The sequence below is a fragment of the Lissotriton vulgaris genome, chromosome 5 (genome assembly GCF_964263255.1).
Source record: "Lissotriton vulgaris chromosome 5, aLisVul1.2, whole genome shotgun sequence".
In the NCBI taxonomy this organism is placed as follows: Eukaryota; Metazoa; Chordata; class Amphibia; order Caudata; family Salamandridae; genus Lissotriton; species Lissotriton vulgaris.
The window spans coordinates 1,604,104,445-1,604,130,732 of record NC_141693.1 but is presented as its reverse complement, the minus strand read 5'-3'; the positions used below and the strand labels follow the sequence as shown (position 1 = coordinate 1,604,130,732).

At 46.1% G+C, this 26,288-nt stretch overlaps 1 protein-coding gene across 4 annotated transcripts in view; it reads left to right on the top strand.

The window, feature by feature from the left end:
- The window catches only part of RNF31 (ring finger protein 31), a 628,898-nt gene that overhangs the window by 135,415 nt on the left and 467,195 nt on the right, over positions 1–26,288 (top strand). For all 4 annotated transcript variants that reach the window (XM_086923745.1, XM_086923746.1, XM_086923747.1 and 1 more), the window contains exons 5-9: positions 19,681–19,740; positions 20,699–20,792; positions 21,458–21,623; positions 22,829–23,339; positions 23,445–23,696. In XM_086923745.1, the coding sequence (XP_086779871.1) occupies positions 19,681–19,740; positions 20,699–20,792; positions 21,458–21,623; positions 22,829–23,339; positions 23,445–23,696 (1,083 nt within the window). The remainder of the gene's footprint in view (positions 1–19,680; positions 19,741–20,698; positions 20,793–21,457; positions 21,624–22,828; positions 23,340–23,444; positions 23,697–26,288) is intronic.

Here is a 26,288-nt window from a genome sequence, read left to right as displayed (position 1 = left end):
GAGGAAGCGTTATGGAAAAAGAAAGCCAGACAATCACAGAAAGAAGCCATTGAATTATGGCGTAAAGAATCACATAGACAGACCGAGAAGGCGCTCAGAAAAGTAGAGAAAAGCAGAGAAGATTCCGAAAAAGCTAAAGAAAAAGAACTACTAGAAGAAGGACAGAGAGTCAGAATAGAACAACACGAAAGACAGAGTAATGCCATTATGACAGGTTTGTATCCAGTCCTGGCCGAGGGCCTGCCCAAGGCGACCCCGGGAGTACCAAAAGATCTACCCCCTCCATTGGTTCCGACTAAAATACGTCACAAAACCGCAGCAGATATTTTCCTTTCTTCCTATTTAGACGACGTAGCTCCCGCATATACCAATGTAACCGTACCACCTGTACCTGTACCCCCTGTTGATCATCTGCCCCCAGGTCCGCAACAGCAGACCCCTCCCGCACCGCTTCCTGCACCTGTTGTCACTTCCCCTATTGTTCCCCCTGGTATACATCCGCTTAATCCCTTTGGGACTAGCGCTGCTCAGGTTCCAACTCCGACCCTACAGCCAGGTTATGCTCAAGCCTCCGCTTTAGGAGGTGCTACAGGAGGGTATCGCACCCCGCCACAGTTACATCGTATGACAATGAGAGATTTAGCAATGCAACGTACGCCTAAAGCTGCCCCAGCCGAAAAACTTAAAGAACAGCTTACAGATTGCAGATATGATACAGTGCCTGGAAAAACAGGACCCATGATGTTAGCATCCCTACGTTTAAGACGTGTTACTGATTACTTGGTGTTATTACCAGAAATGCCAGACCATCTAGACAATATATATCATTTTATTAGAACAGGAGAAAGACCCGAGTGTGTGGGTGAAGCCATGTCACGTCAGAAAGTCGAGACACAAGGTTTAATAATGCGATTTCTGGTTAATTGTCTGATAAGGGAACAAGACCAGCCTAGTTTTCCACAAGAAGAGATGGGGCGATTGTCAAAATGGAGTCAGAATATTGCCGAGGGTAAACATGACAGAGAGAAAAGTATACATGCTATGGTTAGAAAGATCCGTAAAGAAATAATAGTGATACATGCCCGTCAAGAATCTGAAAGGCATTCTGGGTCAGACGATAAAGAGACCTCAGATGAGGAAGTAACAGAGAACGCAGCAGAAACCTCGCAACAAGCGGGAGGAGACATGATGGCATATGTAGGTAGAGAGAAACTACATAGACAGTACCCTCTTGATAGGCCCTTCGACAGACCCATTCGTTTGGAAAACAAGAACCGTTACCTTTGTCCGATACCAGAGCGATGTTCCCTTGAACATATATTCCAGATTACTGATAAAGTACTGAAAGAAAGAGTAGGTTATCACGAACTCAATACCTTACGTGATCAGGAACTAGCCCGGTCTGCGGTACAGTGGGCCGGGGATGACAGCATATATAAAGACGATTCAGTAGTGCAAACATTTTTAAGTCTTACTGCAGAAGAACAGCGACTAGCTGGTATATACATGACCCAACACCTCATTATACAGTATGAAAACCAAGCATCCGACCCAGGTCCATTGTATAATTTATTGCAGGACTTACTCATGAGAAGATGGAGAGGTCTAGGTACCGATTTAATTGAAATAATTCTAGAACAACGTCACAAGTATAGAACCTTCTTAACTCCACTTGTTTCCGTTCCACCCCCAGTCAGGCAATCATATCACCTAGACAAACAGAATCCTTTACGAGAAGTACATCCAGTCAGGAAAGCCGATGATACCCTTGAACGCGTGTTTGTGTACACGCCTATAACTAAAATGGAATTATTAGAAATGAAGAAAATAGTGCCCAGTCATGATAAAGACCCTGCAGGTTTCCACCGTGAAATAAAAGACATGTTACTCATGGGAGATTATACCTATCCAGACATTATGAAAATACTGAAAGTGTTATTGCCTGCCGGTATTTACGAGAAACTCAAGGAAAAAGAATGGGAGGTGGGAGACAAGAAGATTAATTGGGCTGAATTAGAAACCAAAGAAACTGGTCGAACCCCAGGTCTAGGTCTTGGGGACAAAACTAAAGCACTACCAGGATTACTAGTTCAGGTCTTGCCAAGGTTATTGGCAACTAAAAAGGAGGACTGGGATGCAATCTCAGCCTGCAAACAGAAACACGACGAAGACACTAGTGATTTTTATTCCCGATTCGAGAAATGTTTTATTATTAATAGTGGCCTGAAAACAAGTAGCGAGTCATACCCACACCTTTTTGTGTCCAAATTAGTCGAGAATTCCCTGCCTCAGGTTAAGAACCGTGTACTGAAAGTCGAGAGCACATGGCAAGCTAATACGCCTTCCCAAATGTTACAAATGTTACAGTACCACCAGAACAGAATTAGGGAGGAACATGATCACGAACAGAGACGTATGAAAGACACGAAAATGAAAGTACTAGTGGCTCAGTCAGTTCCACCTGACAGTCATAAAAGGGGTACGACACAATCCAATAATTCAAATACAGCAGCTCCTGTTAAAGGAATATGCAACTATTGTAAACAGCCAGGTCACTATGTAAACGATTGTGCAGTTTTGAAACACAATATAGCCACAGGTAAAACTAAAGAGAGACCGCGTCCTCCTAGACAGGACCAGGTCCAACAACACATTCCACAGAATGTGCAGCCTATGCAGGTTCCACAACAGACCGTAGCGGTACCACAGCCACAACCCATTGCCGCAACACAACATGTTACACAGCAGATGTACCAGTATGCACAGTCTGACTATCCCGATTATCAGCAATACACATGAAACAGCCTAGAGAGGGAGGTTGGCTTGCCCCTTATTGAGGTTCCTGTAGATCAAGAAGGCCCTTATGTACACAGTCCGGTATTAGGGAAAGATAGAAAGTTTTTGATTGACACAGGGGCAAGCAGGACGACAATCAGTCATGACGAGGTTCCAGGGGCACCCCTCTCAGGCTCACAGAATGTTTCCCTTGGATTTTCAGGAAAGCCTATAGTCAATGAAGTATCGAAACCTGTCCCCCTAGCAGTTGGTCCATTATCTCGTACTACAGACTTATTACTCACGAAATCATGTCCAGAAAACTTGCTTGGTATAAAGACCCTGAAAGCTCTAGGAGCTGTAATTTGTTGTTCTACGGAAGGAGTAAGGTTGTTTCTTCGTGATTTCAAAGGACATTATGTATTGAGAGATTTTGACCCCAGGTTACAGAATGTTCCTGCACATTTATGGGCACAAGGCCCCACTGATGTAGGTTGTATGCACATTACTCCATATCGTGTTACACTCAAGCCAGGAGTAGTACTACCACGTATTCGACAATACAAGTTACCACCAGATGCTGTAGTGGCTTTACTGAAAATCATTGACGAGCTCATTGCACAAGGAGTGGTTGTAGAAACCGACTCGAATGTTTGTAATTCCCCTATCATTCCAATTCTTAAACGTACAGATCCTAATGCACCTCCTGTTTATCGATTAGTCATCGATTTGCGAGAGCTGAATAAATGTGTTATACCACAGTACCCTGTGGTCCCAGACATTTCATCCCTATTGACAGCTATTGATTCTGAAGCAACGTTCTTTACTGTAATCGATCTCAAGAACGCCTTCTTTAGTGTCCCCATTGATCCGGAAAGCCAATACCTTTTCGGATTCTGTTTAAATGGCCGAAGCTTCAAATTTGCACGTGCACCTCAAGGATTTACAGAAAGTCCCAGTATCTACAGCCAAGCATTAAAACGACAACTTGACAGTATTCACATGCCTGCCAACACTGCCCTACTCCAATACGTCGATGATCTATTGATCACCGCCCGTAGTGAACCAGAATGTGAACAAGCATCACTGACAGTTTTGCATTTCTTGGCGGACAAGGGACACAAGGTGTCTCCTTCGAAGCTACAATTCTGTGCCCAGCAAGTGGTGTACCTTGGGCACTTGCTGTCCAAGTGGGGTAGGCAGCTGACACCTGAACGAATCCAGTTAATTGCACATCTTCCGCAACCCAAGACACAGAAAGAAGTACGAGCCTTTATTGGACTCACTTCCTACTGCAGACAATGGATTCCACAATATGCATTTCTAGCTAAACCACTCATACAGTTGACAACACAGGAGGCAGCGTCTTCGACTGTCCTCCCTTGGACTCAGGAACATACACAAGCTTTTGACGAATTAAAGAAAGCCTTATGTCAAGCACCAGTTTTAGCAACACCATGTTACAGCAAACCTTTTACACTTTTTGTCACAGAACGCGATGGCACAGCGTTGTCGGTTCTCACTCAGGTACAAGCAGACAAACGCAAACCGTGTGCTTATTTTTCAAGTACATTGGATCCAGTAGCACAGGCCCTGCCTGCGTGCTTAAAGTCAGTTGCAGCAACAGCTCTAGCAATCAGACAAAGTGATTCCATTGTATTAGGACATCAATTGACAGTACAAGTTCCACATTCTGTAGAGGTTCTCCTAAACAGAACACAGACTCAACACTTGACTATAGCACGACTGACAGGTTATGAATTGACACTATTCCAACCACACATAGAAATCAGACGTTGTAATACACTGAATCCTGCTACACTTTTACCATCGAGCACAACAGACCCTACTCCACATGATTGCGTGGATGTAGTTGACACAGTTACGAAACCCAGACAAGACTTGACAGATGTCGCATTATCCGATCCAGACCTGACACTTTATGTGGATGGTTCATGTTTAAGAACAAGTACAGGAGAGTTAGTGGCCGCATATGCAGTGACCACTGAAACAGAAGTCATAGAAGCACATCGCATTGACACCCTGTTAGCCCAAGCAGCCGAGCTCATCGCTCTGACCCAAGCCTGTACACGAGCCAAGGACTTGAAAGTAAATATATACACAGATTCACGTTATGCATTTGGAGTCGTTCACGACTTCGGTGTCCTCTGGCAAGAAAGAGGTTTCTTGACCTCTCACGGAGCCAAGATACAGCATGGTCCCCTCATTCAAGCTCTGTTAGAAGCAATACATTTGCCTACAGCTATAGCTATCATGAAGTGCAAGGCACATACGAAAGTCACCGACAAGATTTCTCAGGGCAACGATTTTGCAGATCGAATAGCGAAACATACAGCACTGACACATACTCAAACGACTGACATGACAAAGACTGATGAAACCTCACTGACACATTGTATGACGGTTAGGGACCCCACACAAGATGTCATAGACATACAGACACATGCCACTCCAGATGAAATAAAGAAATGGGCTGAACAAGGAGGGGTCCAGACAGACCAAGGATGGATGACGAAGGGAAAGACCACATGGTTTCTCCCCGACTCTATGGTTCAAGTTATCATTAACACAGCACATAGTCCAGCACATCTAGGAGAAAAAGCCATGTTAGACAGTTTACAGAACCTCTGGTTCAACAAGCATTTACGAGCAGCAGCCAAACAGAAAGTGCGTACCTGCATGATCTGTTGTCAGTTCAATCCAGGAAAAGGTGTTCCCGTAGCGCAAGGTGGATTTCATCCTCCCGACTACCCTTTTGAAGTCCTTCAGATGGATTATATTCAGATGGAAAGATGCCGAGGATTTAAGTATGTCCTCGTAGTTGTCTGTGCCCTATCCCGATGGACAGAAGCATATCCCGTCCCAGATTACACTGCCCCGACCACGGCCAAGCAGTTGGTTTGTGAGTTTTTCCCTCGATACGGTTTGCCCCGTGTCGTGTATTCAGATAACGGTCAGCCATTCTCATCCGAACTTATGAAGCAGGTCTCGCTTCTATTGGGGTACCAGTGGAAGTTTCACTGTGTCCGGCATCCTGAGGCAGCAGGTCTCGTGGAGCGGCACAATCAGACTCTGAAAACTCGCCTAGCAAAAGTGTGTAAAGAGAAGGGAGTAGATTGGATAGTAGCTTTGCCAGTTGCTCTTTTTTATATGAGAATGGTAGCCCACTCTAGGACAGGGCTATCCCCGTATGAGGTGGTCTTCGGTAGACCTCCTAATATGTGGGGGACGCCTCTGCCTCGAAAAATCACAGATGTTGATAGTACTATGTTGACAGATTACCTTGCTTCCTTGATGTCTGCACTACAATCATGTCGTTCACAGGTTGCAGCAGCCTTCCCAGACAACACCGAGGTGAAGCCACATGAATTGGTCCCGGGTGATGTAGTCGTCGTTCGGAACTTTGACAGATCAAGCCCTTTGGAGCCCCGCTGGAAGGAGCCGAAGATCGTTTTGTTAACAACCAGGAGAGCAGTAAAACTGGAGGGTCGCAAAGGTTGGGTGCACTCCAGTCACGTTAAGAGATTCTTTGGACTTCCGCCAAAATCTGAATCCCAGAACTCCCACGTACCAGTGACTGATACCAAACTCCCCCTTCTAGAGAAAACTCCCCAAGAGGAGTATAGACAGAAATTGAGGTCTAGTAAGTCAGACAGTTTAATTGTTTAAGTCCCCTCCTCGGTGAAGCGGTTAGGCAGTTCCTGACAATGTACAAGTTCGACCCAAATAGAGAGATAGATAGACAGGAGACCAAGAAACGAAATTATTGTAAAAGTCTCCGGAGCAGATGCGTTTGCACATTACTTATTATGTTTTTTCTGAGTCTTGTGATTATTGCAATAAGTTGGATGTTATGCATATATTTTCCTCTTGCACATTCTTTTTCTAATGACACTGTCGAGCACACGTTTAGTGCTCTTCCTCCACACGAATTGTCTTACAGGCTTGCGCTGCGCAACAATACATTTATTCGTATGTTACACCATTCTCACCAGATCAACAATGCTACTAATTGTTGGATATGTGGCCGACTCCCTCCCTATCAGAACTACAAGGGAGCTCTGCCCCTCTTTCCTTACCCGTTTACACATAATGGTTCCTGTGGTGCATGGTTTAGTTTACTATCTTCTATAAACACCAAATCTAGAGTTTCCCAAAGCAATTGGGTATGGGGTAATCTGAACACAGTCATGAACAAAGCATGTTTCCCAGATAAGGAGGGTTTTCCGCAAATGACAGGGACAGATCTAGAAAATGAAGTGTATGGATTAGGTAATTTTACACTTAACCTCATGATTCTAAATGTTCAGTCAGAGACTAGTCCAGACTTGCCATCCATATCAGTTTTACCAGAGAAAGGTGTATTATGTGTCAGAAAGAATGGTTCAGTACATCTAGGTCACAGTGACTGCACTACTGTGGTCGAATTCAGTGATAAAGTCAAGTCTACATTTAAAGCTTCCCGACATTCCTATTTCATTTGTGGTCAGACAGCCTATGTCCGTTTACCTCCAGACTGGGATGGTACTTGTTTCATTGCTTTCCTATTGCCACCAGTATTCCTAGCACCATCTGACTATCACAGGAATTCCGGTCTTAATATTGTTAGGCACAAGAGAGACCTTCCAATAGTTGATCAGACTGAAACTACCTGGGAACAATACACAGATTTCAATAAAGGATTCTTTCCCTATCTAGGCACTGTCTCCAATAGTAAACTGATACGCAAATTAACCAGAATACTTGAAGCCGTAGTGAATTAGACTACTTCTGCCTTGGGCAACTTAACAGAGGAGCAGTCTGCTATGAGACTTGTCGTTCTTCAGAACCGCCTTGTCCTTGACGTCATCCTGGCCGATAGGGGCGGGGCTTGTAGAGTCATCGGATCCAGTTGCTGCGTGTTTATTCCAAATAACGCGCCATCAGTCTATAAGGCCATTACCAGACTTCATGAAATTGCCCATCTGATTCACCAGAATCCAGGCTCCTGGACTTGGTCCGGTTGGCTCTGGAATACAATCACAGCTTGGGGATGGAAGCTACTGTCATTCCTGGGAATCATATTGGCCATATTATTCAGTTGTTGTCTATGTCTGCAATGTGGGCCAGCTATTTGCGGCTTGTGCGCCACAGTTTGTGTTCCCCATCCGAGTTCACGTTCCCATTCCAGAAGAAAGAAAGAAGAGCAAATGATGTTATATGAACAGATTGATGGTCTCATGAATATCGACATATCATGAAGGGTCCGTAGGGGACAAGGAGGGAATGAGGTAATTGAAATTTTTATGGTCAAATGTGTCCCCCACGTGTACCCCAACGGCTCCATGTACGAGTTTCATGTACATGTAATTTCCCTCCACAACCGAATCTGAAGACGCAAATACATTTGCGTCCAACGTTAACATGTCCTCTATCAGATCCACCATGAATGGATCGATAATTCAGTTCCTAAGTATGCCGTGCCACCGTCTTTTCATGGTGCACTTTCACGTTTTTCCTGGCTCTGCCGAGCTAGGCCCTGATTACTGTCTTCAAGCCACATCTGTCTCGGTATCTGAAAGCTGCAGCATGGAGACGCATCCCTGACCTCTGCCTTACTTCCTGCCAAGCGAACAGTGCCCGGCTCGGCCTGGCCTGTCTGCCAAAAACAGTATTTTACCTTCAAGTTATCAGCGTAGCCTGCTCAGCTCCTCGAAAACACATTCCTGTCTAGTGATTTAGGTAAACATATGCCCGGCTGCAGAGCACAGAGCAAGTCTCCCTGTCTCCGTGCAAGTAATTTACAGTTCCCGTTATCAGAATAGGCCCATGGCCCCGCACGTAGACACGCAGGCACCTATACACGCACTAACATTCAGTATAGGGTAGCCTCTGCCCAAGTGACCTTTTACTTCAGATTAAACATTCTCCAAATACTAGATATCAGATATGTTATAGGGACAGGTCGATCTGACATGCCAGACTTCTGTCTCCTCTACTAGAGCTAAATGTCAGACCCTTAACCTCCTCCAGATGTACGTCAATCACACGTCATAATAGCTGCGCGCGCATTCAGGCCACAGGTTTCAGCTGACTCTGCAAGAATTCCCTAAGCATCCACCCACTTGTGACACTTTTCTGTGACGTTTCTAGTACACGCCTATGTGCACACCCTTGTTCACGCCTTTTTGCTACGCACATGTGTTCTTATCATATACATTTCACTTGTCACGCCTACTGTATTCAATGCTATTATGTCATTTTGCTATATATGTCATGTACTGTGAATAATTCGTTGACATCTTTCCTGACATCTTCCCTGCCATTATTGCATACCGAACCCTTGTATTGATGGAATAGATCTCCATGACTCGAGTCATTTTCTATGATTAAAGCCCTCATGACTCAGACACCACGGACTCTGCCTCTCATTTGATTGAGCTATTTTCTTTAATTTACCGAAATTATCTGGCAAACTCGTATACGGTAAAATATTTACCACAGGTTTTTGCATATTGTATACCTTCAGTTAAAATGGAATTTGAGCATGCTAAAGATATGTCTACTGTTTTAGTGGTGGAATCCTTTCCTACCAATATGATTCATTTTGGGAAGTTTAATTATTTAAAGCATTTGTTTATTAGCCCGTGTTCTTCCACTTTTGGATAAATACATCACCTACTTATTTCTGAAAATCACGAATGTGCGTGGTTTGGTTGTCCACAATTTTTTATTTACGAGTCTCAGTAGGTGAACTGGTATTAGGTTATTGCCTACTGGCTTTCTGACCTTTAGTGCATGATATTAATTGTATTCAATTTTCAGTGCTATACTTTCCCCAATGAGATTGTGACCTTCACATTTTTTTCAATTGAGTGCCGTGAATCTGTCACTCATTTGTTTCCTACCAATTATATATTTTTACTTTAGTATTTTGCATGACTTTTCTTTTTTTTTAAATTTCTGCCATGAATTTGTCACCCACATGTTAGCGACATGTTATTCAATTTTAAATATTTTGTTCACCATCTTCATTGTAGGAATTGTTGTTAAGTTAGGGATGTTTTGCAAAAGCTGTTAGCTATAATTTTCTATAGGTGTTTTCACTTTCACATGGTACCTGTGAGTGACTTACTACCTATGGATTTATTTTAATGAGAGTACCCATTCGTGCTTTTTATTCTCTCCATTCCTTTTGAAATAGTTGACTTCTCTGTCACCATTACCATACTGGTCTGGCCAACTAGTGTGTCCTGTTGGTGGCATAGAAATCTATTTCTTGTATTCGCTTTAAAAGGATTTTATTATTAGTTTTATGTATTGAAACAATTGTTTAACAATCGCATTTCTTTATTTGGTTTAAAAAGGTTGAAGTGGTGGTCATGTGTTATTTCATTCCTTGTTTAATAATGGATTCATTTATGGTTTGTTTATTAATGGATTCATTTATGGATTTATTGTAAGTCTCAATTTTACAGTGACCATGCTCCATGACCATGCTCTGTTTGCATTATTCTTTCTTTTGCGTTCCTTTAAGGGGGGAGTTGTGTGGTATCCTGGTTTGGGTACTATGTATCTTCCCCGCATACCTGTCTTGCTGCTCAGCCAGTGTGGTTGAATGGCGGAATGTTGGAGTGTGGATTGAAATGATAGAATGTGGTGTATGCTTGGTCGATGTATGACAGTTGGGAGATTGGGCTGAGCAGCAGGAGAGCTGCTCCTAGTGGGGCTTTCTTATTCCAGTACTAAAGATCTGATTCTTCATGTAATCCTGTACTGAAGACTTAATAAACCTACTCAATCAACTTACCTTTGGCTACTGCTGCACTTAATACACTCCTTTTGTTGTGAACGTATCTAGGACCCTAATTAAATAGTCCCGATTCATGCCCTTATGTGGTTATAACAAATCATATCCTTATAAAGGCATAAGAATCCTATCCATATTCAGTTATAGCCAATGCAGTCCAAATACGGTAAGGCTACTTTCCTAGAAAGTACAACGCGTTCTTTAAACAAACCAAGCCTCCAGCAGCCCGGGAACTCCCCCTGCTTCTGTTTTGATTTGTCCTAAACTCCTGAGAGTCCTGAAAGAACTGAAAGTTCTTAGTGACGTCTTATGTCCAACCTTACGTCAAACTCGGCACCTTCCAGGTATAAATATACCAGCATTTGCCTCAAGCAAACACACGGTGGTTTGGAGCAGAGCGGCTCCCTACTTACCCAAAGCCCAGCTGATGCGAGTGCCGAAGGAAGCCAACCCTCCCATTTGACGCACTGAGAAAGACGCTGTCTTTTCTCCTGCCGAGAAATCCAGCTCCAGTGTTTCCAGTCACCCTTGCGGGTTGCTGGGAGATCGAGTCCTGAGAAAGAGATACAAGACCTCCTTCATTCTAATCTCTTCTTGTCTATTCAGGAAAGTTAACTCATTCCTGTTCACTCGAGAAAGTTTCTAGTGACCTCTGAGCTAGCTGGCATTCATAATTAAGTCTAACATATTCAATAGACCTAGTCGACCTCAGTCCTACGTCTAAACTATCGATTGTTATTCCAATGCGCAGAGACGATTGGGAATATAGGGACTACACTACACTTATAGACCATAAGGAATTGAACTGTTTAGCCTGTAAGGCTTTCAAAACAAAGAAGAGAATTCGCTGTCGGAGGGAGTCAGGATGCAGCACCAAGACCACACCCGAAGCGCCTATTTTTCTTGGCTCCGAGTTTACCAAAGGGGCCTCCAATGAAGACAAAGGCCCATCTTGGTCTCTGATGTTGAGGGAGGGACACCCTCTGGGCTCCCAGAAAAACGTTAATACAGAACAAAGATTACACTTGCTTACCATACCTCGACCACCATCCAAGAGTTGACCTTCAGGGGTTTTACTTCAAACAGTCTCGTCTAGAACTGCAGAGGTAACCAGTACCATAGACGCCTAACTTCTGGGCAGTGGAGCAAATCACTACCATGTGACTGTTCAGGGTATCTGAATGGGCGAACATGGAAGAGTCTCATCATGTTTCTAGAACCTACAGAAATGCAAGAAATGCTAATGGTGCTCGGAGCATTTATATGCTCGCTCGAGTTGGAGGAAGAATGGCTCCTCTGGGTTGGGTGAGGATTGAAGCGACTTCGCCTCTGAGTGGGGCCGGCTTCTTTCTCTTCTTTGTTGTGTTCCCATAATATGTCAAGTCAAGTCAAGTCAGAAAATTTATATAGCGCGCTACATACCCAGAGGGTCTCAAGGCGCTTGAAGAGGGGTGGGGAATTACTGGTCAAATATCCACGTTTTAAGTTGCTTTCTGAATGCTAGGTGGTTCTGAGTAAGGCGAAGGTGAGTGGGAAGTGAGTTCCAGGTTTTAGCTGCCAGGTAGGAAAAGGATCTACCTCCCATGGTGGTTTTGTTGATGCGAGGAACAGTGGCCAGGGCTTGGTTGGATGATCGTAGCTGGCGTGAGGGAGTGTAGAAGGACAGTCGTGTGTTGAGGCATTCTGGTCCGATTTCGTAGAGTGCTTTGTGTGCGTGGGTTAGGAGCCGGAAAGTGATCCTCTTATTGACGGGGAGCCAGTGAAGGTTTTTCAGGTGACCAGAGATGTGTTCTTTGCGCGGGATGTCTAATATGAGCCTGGCTGAAGCGTTCTGGATTCGTTGGAGTTTTTTCTGGAGTTTAGCGGTAGTACCGGCGTATAGGGTGTTTCCGTAGTCCAGTCGGCTCGTGACCAGAGCGTGGGTGACAATTTTCCTAGTTTCGGTGGGGATCCAACAAAATGTTTTTTTGAGCATGCGAAGAATGTTGAAGCAGGATGAAGAGACTGCGTTGACTTGTCTATTCATTGAAAGTGAGGAATCCAGGATGACGCCCAGGTTCCGTGCGTGGTCCGTCGGGATGGGTGCTTTTCCAAGGGCTTCTGGCCACCAAGAGTCGTCCCAGGCAGAGGGGGAGGTGCCTAAGATAAGGACTTCTGTTTTATCTGAGTTCAATTTCAGACGGCTGTGTTTCATCCATTCGGCTACTTCTTTCATTCCTTCGTGTAGGTTAGTTTTGGCGGTGCTAGGGTCATTGGTGAGTGAAAGGATCAGTTGAGTGTCATCCGCGTAGGAGATGATGTTGAGGTTGTGTTGGCGTGCGATGGCCGCGAGGGGGCTCATGTATACGTTGAAGAGGGTGGGACTGAGTGAGGAACCTTGGGGTACGCCGCAGATGACTTCAGTGGCCTCTGAGATGAAGGGAGGGAGGCGGACTCTCTGGGTTCTTCCGGTGAGGAACGAGTTGATCCATTCCAATGCTTTTCCTTGTATTCCGATGTTTTTGAGGCGCTGTAGAAGGGTGCTATGGCAGACTGTGTCGAAGGCTGCGGAGAGGTCAAGGAGGATGAGGGCGACTGTGTCTCCATTGTCCAGGAGAGTTCGAATGTCATCTGTTGCTGCGATGAGGGCGGTTTCAGTGCTGTGTTTGGCTCGGAAGCCGGATTGTGAGGAGTCGAGGGATTTGTTTGTTTCAAGGAAGGCGGCGAGCTGGTTGTTGATAGCTTTCTCGATGACTTTGGCCGGGAATGGAAGGAGCGAGATGGGGCGGTAGTTTTTGAGTTCGGTGGGGTCAGCTGTGGGTTTCTTCAGGAGGGCGCTGAGTTCGGCATGTTTCCAGCTTTCCGGGAAGGTGGCGGAGTTGAAGGAGCAGTTGATGACATCTCGGAGGTGTGGTGCTATGATGGAGTCTGCTTTGTTGAAGATGTGGTGAGGGCATGGGTCAGTTGGGGATCCTGAGTGGATGGAGTTCATCAGGCGGATGGTGTCCTCAGTGGAGATTGGGTTCCAGTCATTGAGGGTGTTCAAGGGAGGTGGGGGTCCTGCAAGGGGTTGGGTGGGTTGGTCTTCAGGTTGGTTGTCGAAGCTGTTGTGGATGTCTGCGATTTTGTTGTGGAAGAATGAGGCTAGGGAGTCGCAGAGGGCTTGGGAGGGGGTGATGTCGTTGGAGTTGGCCGTGGGATTGGTAAATTCCTTGACGATATTGAATAGTTCTTTGCTGTTGTGGGCGTTGTTATCTAGTCGGTCCTTGAAAGCGGCTTTCTTGGCTTTTCGGATCAGTTGGTGGTGTAAGCGGGTGGCGTTTTTGAAGGCTTCCTTGGTGCTGGTGGTTGGATCTTTTTTCCAGGCCTTCTCAAGGGAGCGGCAGAGTTTCTTGGATTTCTTAAGATCATCGCTGAACCAGGAGGCCTTCTTGCTGCCGAGTTTGCTTTGTCGTTTTTTCAGTGGTGCTAGGATGTTGGCGCTGTTGGATAACCATAGGGTGAGGTTGGAGGCGGCTTGATCGGGATTTGAGGAGTGGGCTGGGAAGTTAAGAAGAAGCGATGAGGCGATCTGGTCGATGGTGATTTTGTTCCAGTTTCTTTGCAGAGTTGGTTGGGGGTGGTTGTTGGGTTTGGGCTTGTTGTAGGTAAAGTGAACGCAGCTGTGGTCAGTCCAAAGGAGATTCGTGGTGTGACTGAAGGAGACATGATTGCTGGAGGTGAAGATAGGGTCGAGTGTATGACCTGCGATGTGGGTGGGGGAAGTGACAAGTTGTTTAAGTCCGAGGTTGGCGAGGTTGTCCAAGAGGGTGGTGGAGTTGCGGTTGTTGTGCTTTTCAAGGTGAAAGTTGAGGTCTCCCAGAAGGATGTAATCTTTGGAGGGGAGCGCGTGTGGAGTGATGAAGTCCGTGATGTCCTCACTAAATTGAGCGCGGGGTCCTGGAGGTCTGTAAAGGAGGGTGCCTCTGAGTGTGGTCTTGGGGTCGATGTGGATCTGGAAGTGGAGGTGTTCGGAGTTGGCGAGATTGACGTCAGAGCTGGTAGAGATGCGGATTGATTTCTTATGGACGATAGCGATTCCTCCTCCTGTGTGGCCGGTACGGTCCTTGCGTATGATCTTATAATCTTCAGGGATGGCAATGTTGATGTCTGGGGCAGAAGAGGCGTTCATCCATGTTTCTGTTAGGAAGGCGATGTCCGGAGAGATGGTGTCTAGTAGATTCCATAGGTCAATGGCGTGCCTGTGGACCGAACGGGTGTTGAGCAAGATGCATTGTAGGTTGTTGGGGTCGGGTATCTGTGGTGTGATCGTAGCAGAGTTGTGGACGGAGCCGTAGAATTTGCAGGAGTTGCATGAGAAAGGTCCGTGGGTTTGTCCAGGAGCAGCTTGGATGCAGTTGGGGGAGCGGCCGGGGTTAAGGGCTAGGAGGGTGGTGGCATCGTAAGTGATGCGGGAGGGGTGGGGGGAGCAAAGGCCAGGGGGTCTGGCGCTGGGCGCGGTCCAGGCGCGGACGGGCGTAGACAGGCTTACCTTTGGCGCACCTTTGGCGCGACTGGGGCGCGAACGCTGCGCGTAAACGCTGCGCGCGGGAGCGACTGTCATATATGGGAAGTGGAGGGGGAGGGGCGAGGGCGGCTCAGCTGGGAGGCGGGGCGGGCTACAGAGGACGACAACAACAAGCAAAATGGAGGCGGAGGGGTGAGCAGAGCAGAGCGCTTGGGGGAAAACGCGCAATCAGCGTGAAAGTAATACAGGCAATTTAAAAGTGCATACAATCAAAAGCGGCAACCAAGGCAGACAGTAGGCAATATCTACGAGGCAGTTTAGATAGCAAAGCGCTGCAGAACGATACCAAGCAGGGGAGCGACCACTCAGCCCAAAAGCGAAGAGCGAGACACAGCGTTTCCAGGTCAGGGAGCGCTGTTTGTAGTCTGTGGGAGGGCGGCTCAGCTGGGAGGCGGGGCGGGCTACAGAGGACGACAACAAGCAAAATGGAGGCGGAGGGGTGAGCAGAGCAGAGCGCTTGGGGGAAAACGCGCAATCAGCGTGAAAGTAATACAGGCAATTTAAAAGTGCATACAATCAAAAGCGGCAACCAAGGCAGACAGTAGGCAATATCTATGAGGCAGTTTAGATAGCAAAGCGCTGCAGAACGATACCAAGCAGGGGAGCGACCACTCAGCCCAAAAGCGAAGAGCGAGTCACAGCGTTTCCAGGTCAGGGAGCGCTGTTTGTAGTCTGTGGGAGGGCGGCTCAGCTGGGAGGCGGGGCGGGCTACAGAGGACGACAACAACAAGCAAAATGGAGGCGGAGGGGTGAGCAGAGCAGAGCGCTTGGGGGAAAACGCGCAATCTGCGTGAAAGTAATACAGGCAATTTAAAAGTGCATACAATCAAAAGCGGCAACCAAGGCAGACAGTAGGCAATATCTATGAGGCAGTTTAGATAGCAAAGCGCTGCAGAACGATACCAAGCAGGGGAGCGACCACTCAGCCCAAAAGCGAAGAGCGAGTCACAGCTTTTTCAGGTCAGGGAGCGCTGTTTGTAGTTTGTGGGAGGGCGGCTCAGCTGGGAGGCGGGGCGGGCTACAGAGGACGACAACAACAAGCAAAATGGAGGCGGAGGGGTGAGCAGAGCAGAGCGCTTGGGGGGAAAAGGCGCAATCAGCGTGAAAGTAATACAGGCAATTTAAAAGTGCATACAATCAAAAGCGGCAACCAAGGCAGACAGTAGGCAATATCTATGAGGCAGTTTAGATAGCAAAGCGCTGCAGAACGATACCAGGCAGGGGAGCGACCACTCAGCCCAAAAGCGAAGAGCGAGTCATGTTGAGGGTGTCGTCTGATTCCTGCTTCTTCCGATGTGTCTACCTCTATTTATGTTGGCACTGAAGGGTCTTCCTCTACCTGAAGCCCTGCATGTGGTACTTTCTTGGTCTTGTCTGACATAACTAAGGTCATACCAGACCAGATCTGGAGGCAGTGATTGCAGACCTGGTGGTCATTAATCCACATGAATTTGGAGTGGCACTGTGGGTAGTACTGTAAAGGTACCCTTTCCATCAATGTATGTGCATTGTTGTTGACTAAGACTTTGAGGCAAGGTGCGCTGAACTCCCGTAAGGGCCCACAACCCTGGCAGTGAGGCGTCGAAAGGTGGCCGGTTTTAAGAGAACGCCGCCTGGAAAACAAAACTAAACATGTGTTGCTGAATCAAGTTTCTTCTGTTTCTACAGGAGTGAAAACTACCGCTCGGGTCCGAAGAAAGGGCTGGCAGTCGTGAACGCCTTGCCCTGTTGGTACACGTTCAAACCTGATTGCGGAAATAACACAATCTAATATCGAGTCCATGCCCATGCGCATTGCCAGCTAAGGAAGGAGTCACTATACTTTGTAACTTAAAAGACTTTTTCGGCGAGAATCACCCTGCACATGTCTGAGCTCAACACTAGATGGAAAGAGTTTGCAGAGCATGTGTATCTACAGAACTGTATGATATAAACAACCTTTTTAACATGGGTTGCACCAGATTTCCTGTATGTGACAGCCGAGCCCGCACTGCCTTTTGGCTCTGGTAGGCAGTGTTCAAAGCCTTCAGAGCCAACATTGTTCTTTTCTTTAGGCACAAATCCAGCTTGTCCATCGAGTCCAAAAATGTTACACAAGCTTTGGGTCACTTTCAAGCTGAGGGGCTCCTCGGCGCTGGCACTGAAGCCCCCATCAGCACCGAACCCCATATGGGCTCCAAAACCATCCTCGACTTTGAGAACTCCTTTGTCTCAGGGAGTGCAGTTAGCGCTAAAAAACAACTCTGTACAAACGTCTCCGAGGAGCTGAAATAACACAATCTCCACCAGCTGCAGTACGAGTTGGGTGCATGGTAGCAACACCTCTTCACCCATGTGCAGACAGACAAGCTCTTCATCAAGCTGCCTCCAAGCAGAAGCTCACCTTAAAGGACAAAATTGCTTTAGAGCAGGGGTCTCCAAACCGGTCCTGGAGGGCCGGATCCATGCCAGATTTTTTGGATATCCCCATTGAGATACATGTAGTAATTTTAAAAATCTGGCATGGATCCGGCCCTCCAGGACCGGTTTGGAGACCCCTGCTTTAGAGTATCCTTCTGCTCCCAAGCACAGGAGATGCAAGGACAAGAGTACCAACCCTCTCTCTGTTGCACCTCCACCTCCTTCTCTATGACCACTGCCTCCTCCTCCACCACGGCCACTTCCTCCTCCTCCACGGCCACTTCCTCCTCCTCCACGGCCACTTCCGCCTCCTCCATGGCCACTTCCGCCTCCCCCAGGGCCACTGCCGCATCTTCCATGGCCACTGCCGCCTCCATGACCACCGTCTCCTCAACTGCTTCACCACAAATTAATACATCTCCTTGTCTATATGCACCAAAGGAATCATCCCACCTCTCTTACGGGGAAAGCAGCCCACTTCACCCTGGCAACCCTCACGAACCATCCTACAAATCTCAGTTCACCAACATTACAGACTCCAATCCAAGAGACGTACTTACTGGCTTACTATATGCTCTCACATGTCTCATGCTGTTCCAATATTTCCCAAACTGTGGGCCAGTCACAAGCCGGTCTTTGGGAAGTCAGGAAAGTCAGAGCAATTAATAAAGATGTCTTTAAATTCAGTGTTTATCTAGTCACATTTGCTGGTGCTTCAAAGACAGAGGTCAAATGTCAGACTATGTATACGGACAAATTGCTGGTTATTGTTCTAACTTGGGGATTGATGCTTACTTATCTTTACTTGACTGCAAAGTGAGAGGAGTTTTTAATTTGAATTATGTAACAATCTTGATGGAGTATAGGGATTATGAAAGGAAAGGCAACACAAAACATAATGCTAATACCTGTAAATGAACTGTAGGCATTCAGCAGTTAAGAAAGCAAAAATTAATTACATTTAATTTATAATTCTGAATTGTGCTGAAAACAGATTTTAATAGGATCAAAACAAGCCAAGATACTTTACTTGGTGATCCACAAATGATAAATATTCACAGAAAGCCAATTTCCACACATCATTTGTGTGCTAGATAGTTTTATCAGTAAAACTGTATGTCGGTGCAAAATTAGCAGGCATATCAATGGAAATGGGCTGTCTATAAATGACAAGGTGCCACAACACTATGCTTTATTTACAGAAAAATCTCCACTCCTCAGGTCCGTTAAGGTAGATGGGATGTGAAAGTTTGCCGTTCCAAAAAGTGGGTCGTTGTTCTGAATAGTTTGGGAATCACTGCCCTAGATTGCATATTTTCAGCTTCGATATCTGGCTCCTGACATTCTAGAGATTGGTTTTTTTAGTTACCTCTTAAATAAATGGACTCGCCAAGATGGCCAGGTGACGTATACCACACCTGTAATGATACAAAATGAATACATTTTATCAGTTAATGCATTCCCTTATATAGTATTTGTTTGCGGGTTTCACCTGAGGACAATTACTCAATATTTACTTACATACAGCAAAGTGGAATGGGCACTTCCAATTGAGTACATTTGATAAGAAGTTGAAGACGCATTACCAATCTGGTTTGTACTGTGGTTTTGAACCATCGCCCAAGGTGGGCCTCAAAGCCTATCACTCATACAAATGTTAATGTATCGGGATACAGCTAGTACATTCATTTTAGCAAAGAATAAATTACTTGAAGTGGTATAAGAGAAGAACACTAGTATTTGCTTTTAACACAACAGAAAGCTGCTGGTTTAAACTCTGAGAAATGAAATGCAAACCGAAGCACAAACAAAACCTGACACAAATGGTAATGTCATAATTCAGGCTGGAATTAATTATCTTTGCCTTTTAGCAGTAGCTAAACATAATTGATCATTTGTAGGAGGGCTCCTGCAATAGAGCTGCAAGAAAGATGCGGGAATACAGGTAAAACCATAAAACAAACCCTTGGAAATGAGGTTCGAAAAGCCAGGGGCAGATAGGGAGTTGAGATTAAATCTGCCACAGACTGTAGCACCCATCCCTATGCCTCTTATTTTTGCTGTCCCATTCTCTGGTGTTCTGGGAGGTCCCTTTCTACTTCAAAGTGCAGCTCGATTCTCAGCACTAATGATCGTTTTCTCTTTTCAGGGCACACACCCTCACCCAGAAATCTTTCAGAAACTGCTGCCTGGGAGTTCTTTTTCAAAGGTAAAAGGGGACCAGGGAATGCAAATGCGAGAGGCTACAGAGACCGAGTATTGAAGGAAGAAGGTGTGAAAGCGGATGGCAATGGGAGATGATTTGAGCAGAGGGCAGTGACGTAGGACTTGGAGGAAGAGAGTTAATGTAAGTCTTAGAGCGATAGGAGTGAGAAAATGGAGCTGGTAAAGAAGAATAGTGACTAGAAGGTGAGATGTACTCGTCGGGTTTGGCAATAAAAGATATTGAACAATAGAATGAGTAATAAATGAGTGTTTGAATGAAATAGAGCGGTATTGAGAAGGGCAGAACAAGCTGAGTGTTCAAGCAGAGGAGAAAGTAAAGACCTTAAACAGAACCAATTGATTGGAAATTGTTTAAACTGCTGGCGGGAATCAAGCGTGCTACGCTCCATATTTAAATGTCCTCTAGAATTTCAGAGCCATGTAATATGTGTACCTTTGTGCTTGCATGAGCTGTGTGGAGAAAGAGCAAGCTTTAATTTTTCTCTGCCTGCCTTTCTCTTGATTGGTTTGAGAATTCAAAGAAGGAAATGTACTTCTGGAAATCACAAAAATGTGCAGGTTCACTTGCGGCATCTGATCCTGGTGTGCATTGATGAGTATGCATTGATTACTACTTTGTACTGAATTGATTTTGCTCAAGCCCCAGAAGAACTGAATCCCAGATTTCTCTTTGGGGCCACTTTAGAAGTGGTCCCCCAGTTTCTAGGTCGTAAACCTGAAACTGTGATTGTTTTCACAGAGTGAATAGCCTATACCTGCTCATGCAAAGGTGTTTAGAATTGTGCCCAAAAAGAGAGCCTTTTTTAGGGGGTACGCAGCAGAGAGAAACGATGGAGTTGGAAGGGGAGAGCCCTAATGAAAGGGGGAGAAAGTCATGGAGGGCAAGGGGTGTAGCTTGACTCTTGACTAATAGACTTGCTCTGTTTCTCTGTACCCTTTAGTCTACTCTTGCTGTGGATCCATTACAGACTCAAGATCAATCCAGACAGGCTCACCAGCAAATTCCCAGCGACCAACATAACCCTCAGTCTGCAGGTAAAGTTCCTCTGATGCCACTGCTGGCCCACTGCACCTCCCCAAATATCAGCTCATGTAGAGAATAATGTAGGAGACCTGGCAGTGGGATTAACCTTAGTGAATGATACGAGAGTGCTGCTCGGAACAGTGAATGGGGCACCAGCTGCAGGATACTGCAAAGAATGATTTTAGAGCTGTTGGGAATGGCTTATAAGCGCTGGCTGTAGGAATGCTATAGAAGGGAGTGAAGTGCTTGGTTGTATAAGCGTTGCAGAGAGGTATCTAGGAGCTGAGGGAAATGTTATTCGAAAAACCGTGGAATGCTGGCTATGGGTAAGCTGTTGGGAATGATACAGTCACAGTGGCTGGAAGTTATAACGTGGATATGATATAGAACGCTGGCTGTGGGGAGTTGTAAGGAACATTGTAGGATTGCTAGGTGTGGGTAGTGTAGGAACGCTATTGGGAGGTGTAGGAGCTGCAAACTAGGAAATGGAATATGAGCACTGGAAGTTTTGTAAGGAATGGTCACTGGTTATATTGAAATGCAGGGGCATTTGGAGTGCTGGTTGTAAGTCATAGGGACAGATGTAGGAACTGTGCGCATTGGGCAGTCGTGGAACGCATGCTACAAATGGTAGGAGTGCTGGTATAAGCTGTTGGTAAGCTCTTCTCTTTCACAGGGTCCCTGGGCTCTTGCGGGCTCTGCGGGGAGCAGGACACCTCAATACATTGTCCCACCTGTCAACTGTCACTCTGCGTTGAGTGTGACGGAAGGTTCCACAAGCACCCATCAAGGGCCAACCACCAGAGAGTAAAGGATGCATCTCCTGGACCGTCGAGCCTGAGGTAGTGTTCTTCTTTTTCCTCCCTTCCTCAGCAGACCCCTTCCCCTTTGAGCCCTAGGAGTCTCCTCTCGTGCACTGAAGTGACCTCCCTCTTTTGGAGTAAAAGGAGAATTCAATCTAGATGTTCAACTGTTTTTATACGTTTTTAGCAACAGAGTTGCCGGTCACATTTTGTCATTGTTTTTATTTTTCCTGTGTCTAGTATAATATTTTCTTGGTTTTTAGCAGCATTAGGGAGAGGTAAGTTCTTTCTGCCTGGCGATCTTCATCAGATGTGATTATACACTGACAAATCACATTCAGCCAGCCTTTTCATTTAGTGGAACATTTTCTTGATGGGCAGTCCCATGGTCCCTCCATTTCTGAACCAACATTTGCTTACAGAAAGTGATTGGCGTGGGTGGTATCTAACAGGAGAGCTCTCTGTGAGCTTTCTTCCCCACACCCTCTCCAGTGAATCATGATTCCCAGGCAACATGGCGACTCTGATGTATATTATTCACTTCCTTGCCAGATCACATGCTAACAGTGCTAAGTGGCTTACTCACTTTGAAAGTATTAAAATTGACTTCGAGTTAAGTTGATCTGCAGCAGTAACCTGTGGAGTGTGATCTCCGCAGTTCTTGAGAGTAGAAAAGTTATGATGTTCATGTTTATTTATAGCTTTTAGATAAGGCTATTAGAAATTCTCGAAAATCTGACAAGAAACGCCTGGTCTATTCTTTCAGCAATCTCAGTAAATAGAGAAAATTATGCACATAACCTGAGTATTTGGTGTTAAACATCTACCGTGTGTTAATGTTACTTTTCTCTTACGTGTCTTACTTTAAGATCCTCAGGTTGTGATTTATACAATGATAACCAGACTGTAGGATGTATACAAAATGGATGTTTAGCTGTTGGAATCAGTCTGCTAACTGTTCTAATCTTTTGATTTAGAAATGAAGGTCTCTCTCTCTCTCGTATTCTCTCCCCTCTCCCTTCTCCACCAGCGTGACCAAGCACACAGACTGCTTTATCAGCAGAATCTTTTCCTTGAGGTATCCCCTTACACTGATGAGAGGAGAATTCACCTCCAGATTTGATTTTGTCTTTGTTCCTTTTATTATTCGCTCTTTTCATCCCGTAGCCCTCTTTTCTCCCCTTCTGTCTCACCCTTCTCTTCCACCCTCCCCAATCCTTATTCCATATTTTTGTGCTTTTCAGTCCTAGAACACTCATGGGGAGTCCTCCTGTGATGTCTCCGCTCCCGTTGAGGACGCTTCCTGGGCCATCTACACTTTACCAGGCTCCTGGGGCTCCTTTCCCACCTTCTGGCAGTTCCCACTTTCCTGGGGGCCTTGCTGCTCCGAACAGGTCTCCAGGGACGTGGAAGAGCCTTAGTACACCTGCACTAGCACCAACTGGCTCCATAACTACCTCTCGTCCTCCTTGGCGGTGTACGTGCTGCACAACTATGAACGAAGGTCGCTCCGTACTGTGCGTTGGTTGTGACCGCCCCAGAGGATGTAAGACTGCCCCCGCACCAGAGCCGGAGGGGAAGTCGCTAGGCCGCGGTAGCTGGCGTTGCCAGGCTTGCACGTTTGAAAACGAGGGCACTGCTGTATTGTGCGTAGTGTGTGAGAGGCCACGCTTGGCAGGGAAGCCGAGCTTAACGGTGCCGGAGCCGCAACCGCAGCCTCTGGAGTCCAGTCAATTGGGGACTGCGCCCAAAGAGGTGAGAGAGTGGTGGTGAATCTTTGCGTGTGCTGTAGTACCTGCTAGTTTTGGAGATGTGCACCTGACTGTGTTTGTGATATAACCCTTTATTCCTGACCTGCAGGTGTATGGCTGGGACTGTGAACACTGCACTTTCTGGAACACTATGCCAAGCATTGTTTGTGAAATGTGTAATCGCCCCCGAGCACATGGTGACAACAACCAGGCACCTGTTTTGCCCACCACGGCTCAACAAGAAGAAGAGTTGAAGATTGGCAACCGGCCTGATCACCCGGAGGTAGTCAGTGGGAAGCAGGAGTACAATCGACAGCAGAAGCTCCGAGATGACGGTGCCAAACTCATCAAAATGATTCGGGTAAGAATAAGATGCGCATGCTCCAATCGCAAGAAAAAACAACATGGAAATAAACAGTGTTCGCAAAGAGAGCGCTTTTCTGCCAAAGGTCCTAGCTTGTATGGTCTTTGTAACCAAAGCAGTATCTGTCCTGCTTGAAGCTGCAAGAGGTATCTAAAGTGAGATGTAGAGCTGTTATTAGATAAGGTAACATATGTGTGCCTTGAGTGATTCCTGTGCTGTCTGATGACATGAAAGAACCTCTAAGTCTCTTTAACGGGAAAGCTACCTTTCTTGTCCAAGATGAACTGTATTTGTAACCTGAAAGATTGGTCTGCTGTCTAGTGCCTAAACGGTTAATGCCTGTGTGGTCTGATATTGAAGAGAAGTTATTTATTGTGCCCTGTATGTCGCCTGAAGGGTAGCTCTGCTGTTAAAGGCATCAGAGTTTCAAATCTGTGTCACCCAAGAAGGGGTGTATCCCCTCTCTGTGGTACGTCAGTGGTATTGTAGGCTGTCCTCTTTTCAGTGTTTATTTTTTTGTGGCTTTCATTTGTGTTTTCCCTTTGTCTTCCAAACCTTTTAAAATGCATGCTTATTAGTGTTTATTCCGGTACTTCACCCCCAACATAGATAAAATCGGTGTTTTTCCAGTGTTTGCAAAACATAGATATTTTTACCTATTCGGTGTCCTGGAGTGTAGGAAGTCTGCTCCTTATGTGATGTATCAGTATTTAGATATACTGTGTAAAGAATCCACGGTTTCCTAATGAGTGGACAGGTACTTGCTGTGCTATCCCGAAGTGCTCTGTTAGGGGGGTAGTGCGGTCGAGCAGCCTTAGGCACATTCACAAATAACACAATGATCAATAAATGACACAAATGACTCAAAAAGGAGATCCCAATCAGTTTATAAAAATAGCAAGTATCTTTATACATGTTTAGACATCAGAAAAAAATCGTTCAGGTATGCACATTTTTAGATATGAATTATTTTCAGTTTAAAAAGTGGACACTGCAATTTCGGAGTTCTGCAATGTTATCCTATCGAAGGAAGAACAAGTTCTGCAAACAGGTATAGTACAGGGACTTAGTAGACCAGTCTCCAGGAGTTAAGGTGAGTGGTGGGCAAAGTCCAAGGCAACACCAACAGTATACCACCAACGGTAGCGGGTTGGCAGGGTGCAGGATGTAAAACTGCATCGGGAGCCCAATGTATTTCAATGGAGATCGGTCACTGCGGAAAGAGGCTGCAGGCTCTGGTCAGGAGGCTAGTCGGACTAAACCAGCAAGTTGGCTCGGCCATGCGATGTTCGGAACACCTTTTGTCTTCTTCTCCAAGACTTCAGGGCGACGGATGCAGTGGTGGCCTTAGGTGTCGGGTTTTTCTTTACCAGAGCAGTTGCAGTTGAGGGGGCCGGCGTGGAGAGGGGGCCGGCGTGGAGAGGCTGCAGGCGACGTCGGGGAGTCCAAGACCGGTGAAACCACAATGGACTTTATTACTGAAGGGCTGGCAGACCTTATTGTCACTGATAGACTACTTTAACTCTAGCTGCAAGGGTGTGGTGCATTGGTGACTTCTGGTATCAGATTTTGGCGGTTCCAGAGGCCTCTGAGTCTTTCTTTGAGTTTCTTCAGAACAGGTCCGCTCTTCACAGGAGGTCTTGAGTCTTTTTCAGAGGTGGGCAGTCCTCCCAGGTTTCTGGGGTCAATAGCTGCAGGATGAGTCGACTTTGGCACAGTTTTCAACAAGTGATGCAGACAGACCGGCGAGGTTGGTACAAGGTCAGCTGCTTCTTCTCTCTACTTCTGTGACTCTTAGGTGTCCTCTCTCTTCATAAGGCATCAGGATCTGCGTCTTTGTTACCAGAGAATCCCGTAAATACCGAATTTAGGGGCAGTAGGGTAGTAGCCAATGGGTTACTGACTCTTGGCGTCACTACGTCCCCTATATGACCACTTCTTGTTGGAAGTGGGCATAATCCTGTCCCAGAATTCCTGTGTCCGCTTAACAGTTAGGGGTGGTACTAGCCTGAATGTGGCACGCCTACTTGACTAGCTTATTTTCATGCCTGTCCAGGTGCGTGCTTAGGGGGGGCTCAGGAAAGGGGAGGGTGGCTTCCTCTCCTTTGGGGAAAGCCGGTTTCATAATCAAAAGGAGGCAGCTTCTTTGAAGCTCACTGGCCCAAGGAGGCTAATCAGAAGGTTATTCTGTGGGGTGTTGCATCATCGTCCTGGACAGGCTTTTGTATTGGGTCCCCTAAGAGTAAAGGCTCTCTACCTAGGAGGTCTCTGGTGGCAGGCTGGCTGAAACCAGTCAGCAAGCACACCAGAAGCTGGTAGGTTTTCAGGGAGCACCTCTAAGGTGCCGTCTGGGTGCATGTATTGGGAAATCCAACACTGGCTTCAGTATGAGTTTACAAATATGAGCTGTTTGATACCAAACATCCCTATTTCAAGTTAAGTTGTCATATAGCTAGTTAACTCATTTTCACCAGTGTCCAGAATTTTTTTTAAAAGGGCTTTCCTGGACACTTGTACTGGCAGTAATAGGACTGACCAGCACTGGGGCGTATCTGCTCATGCAGGTATGCCCTCACATGAATATTCAGC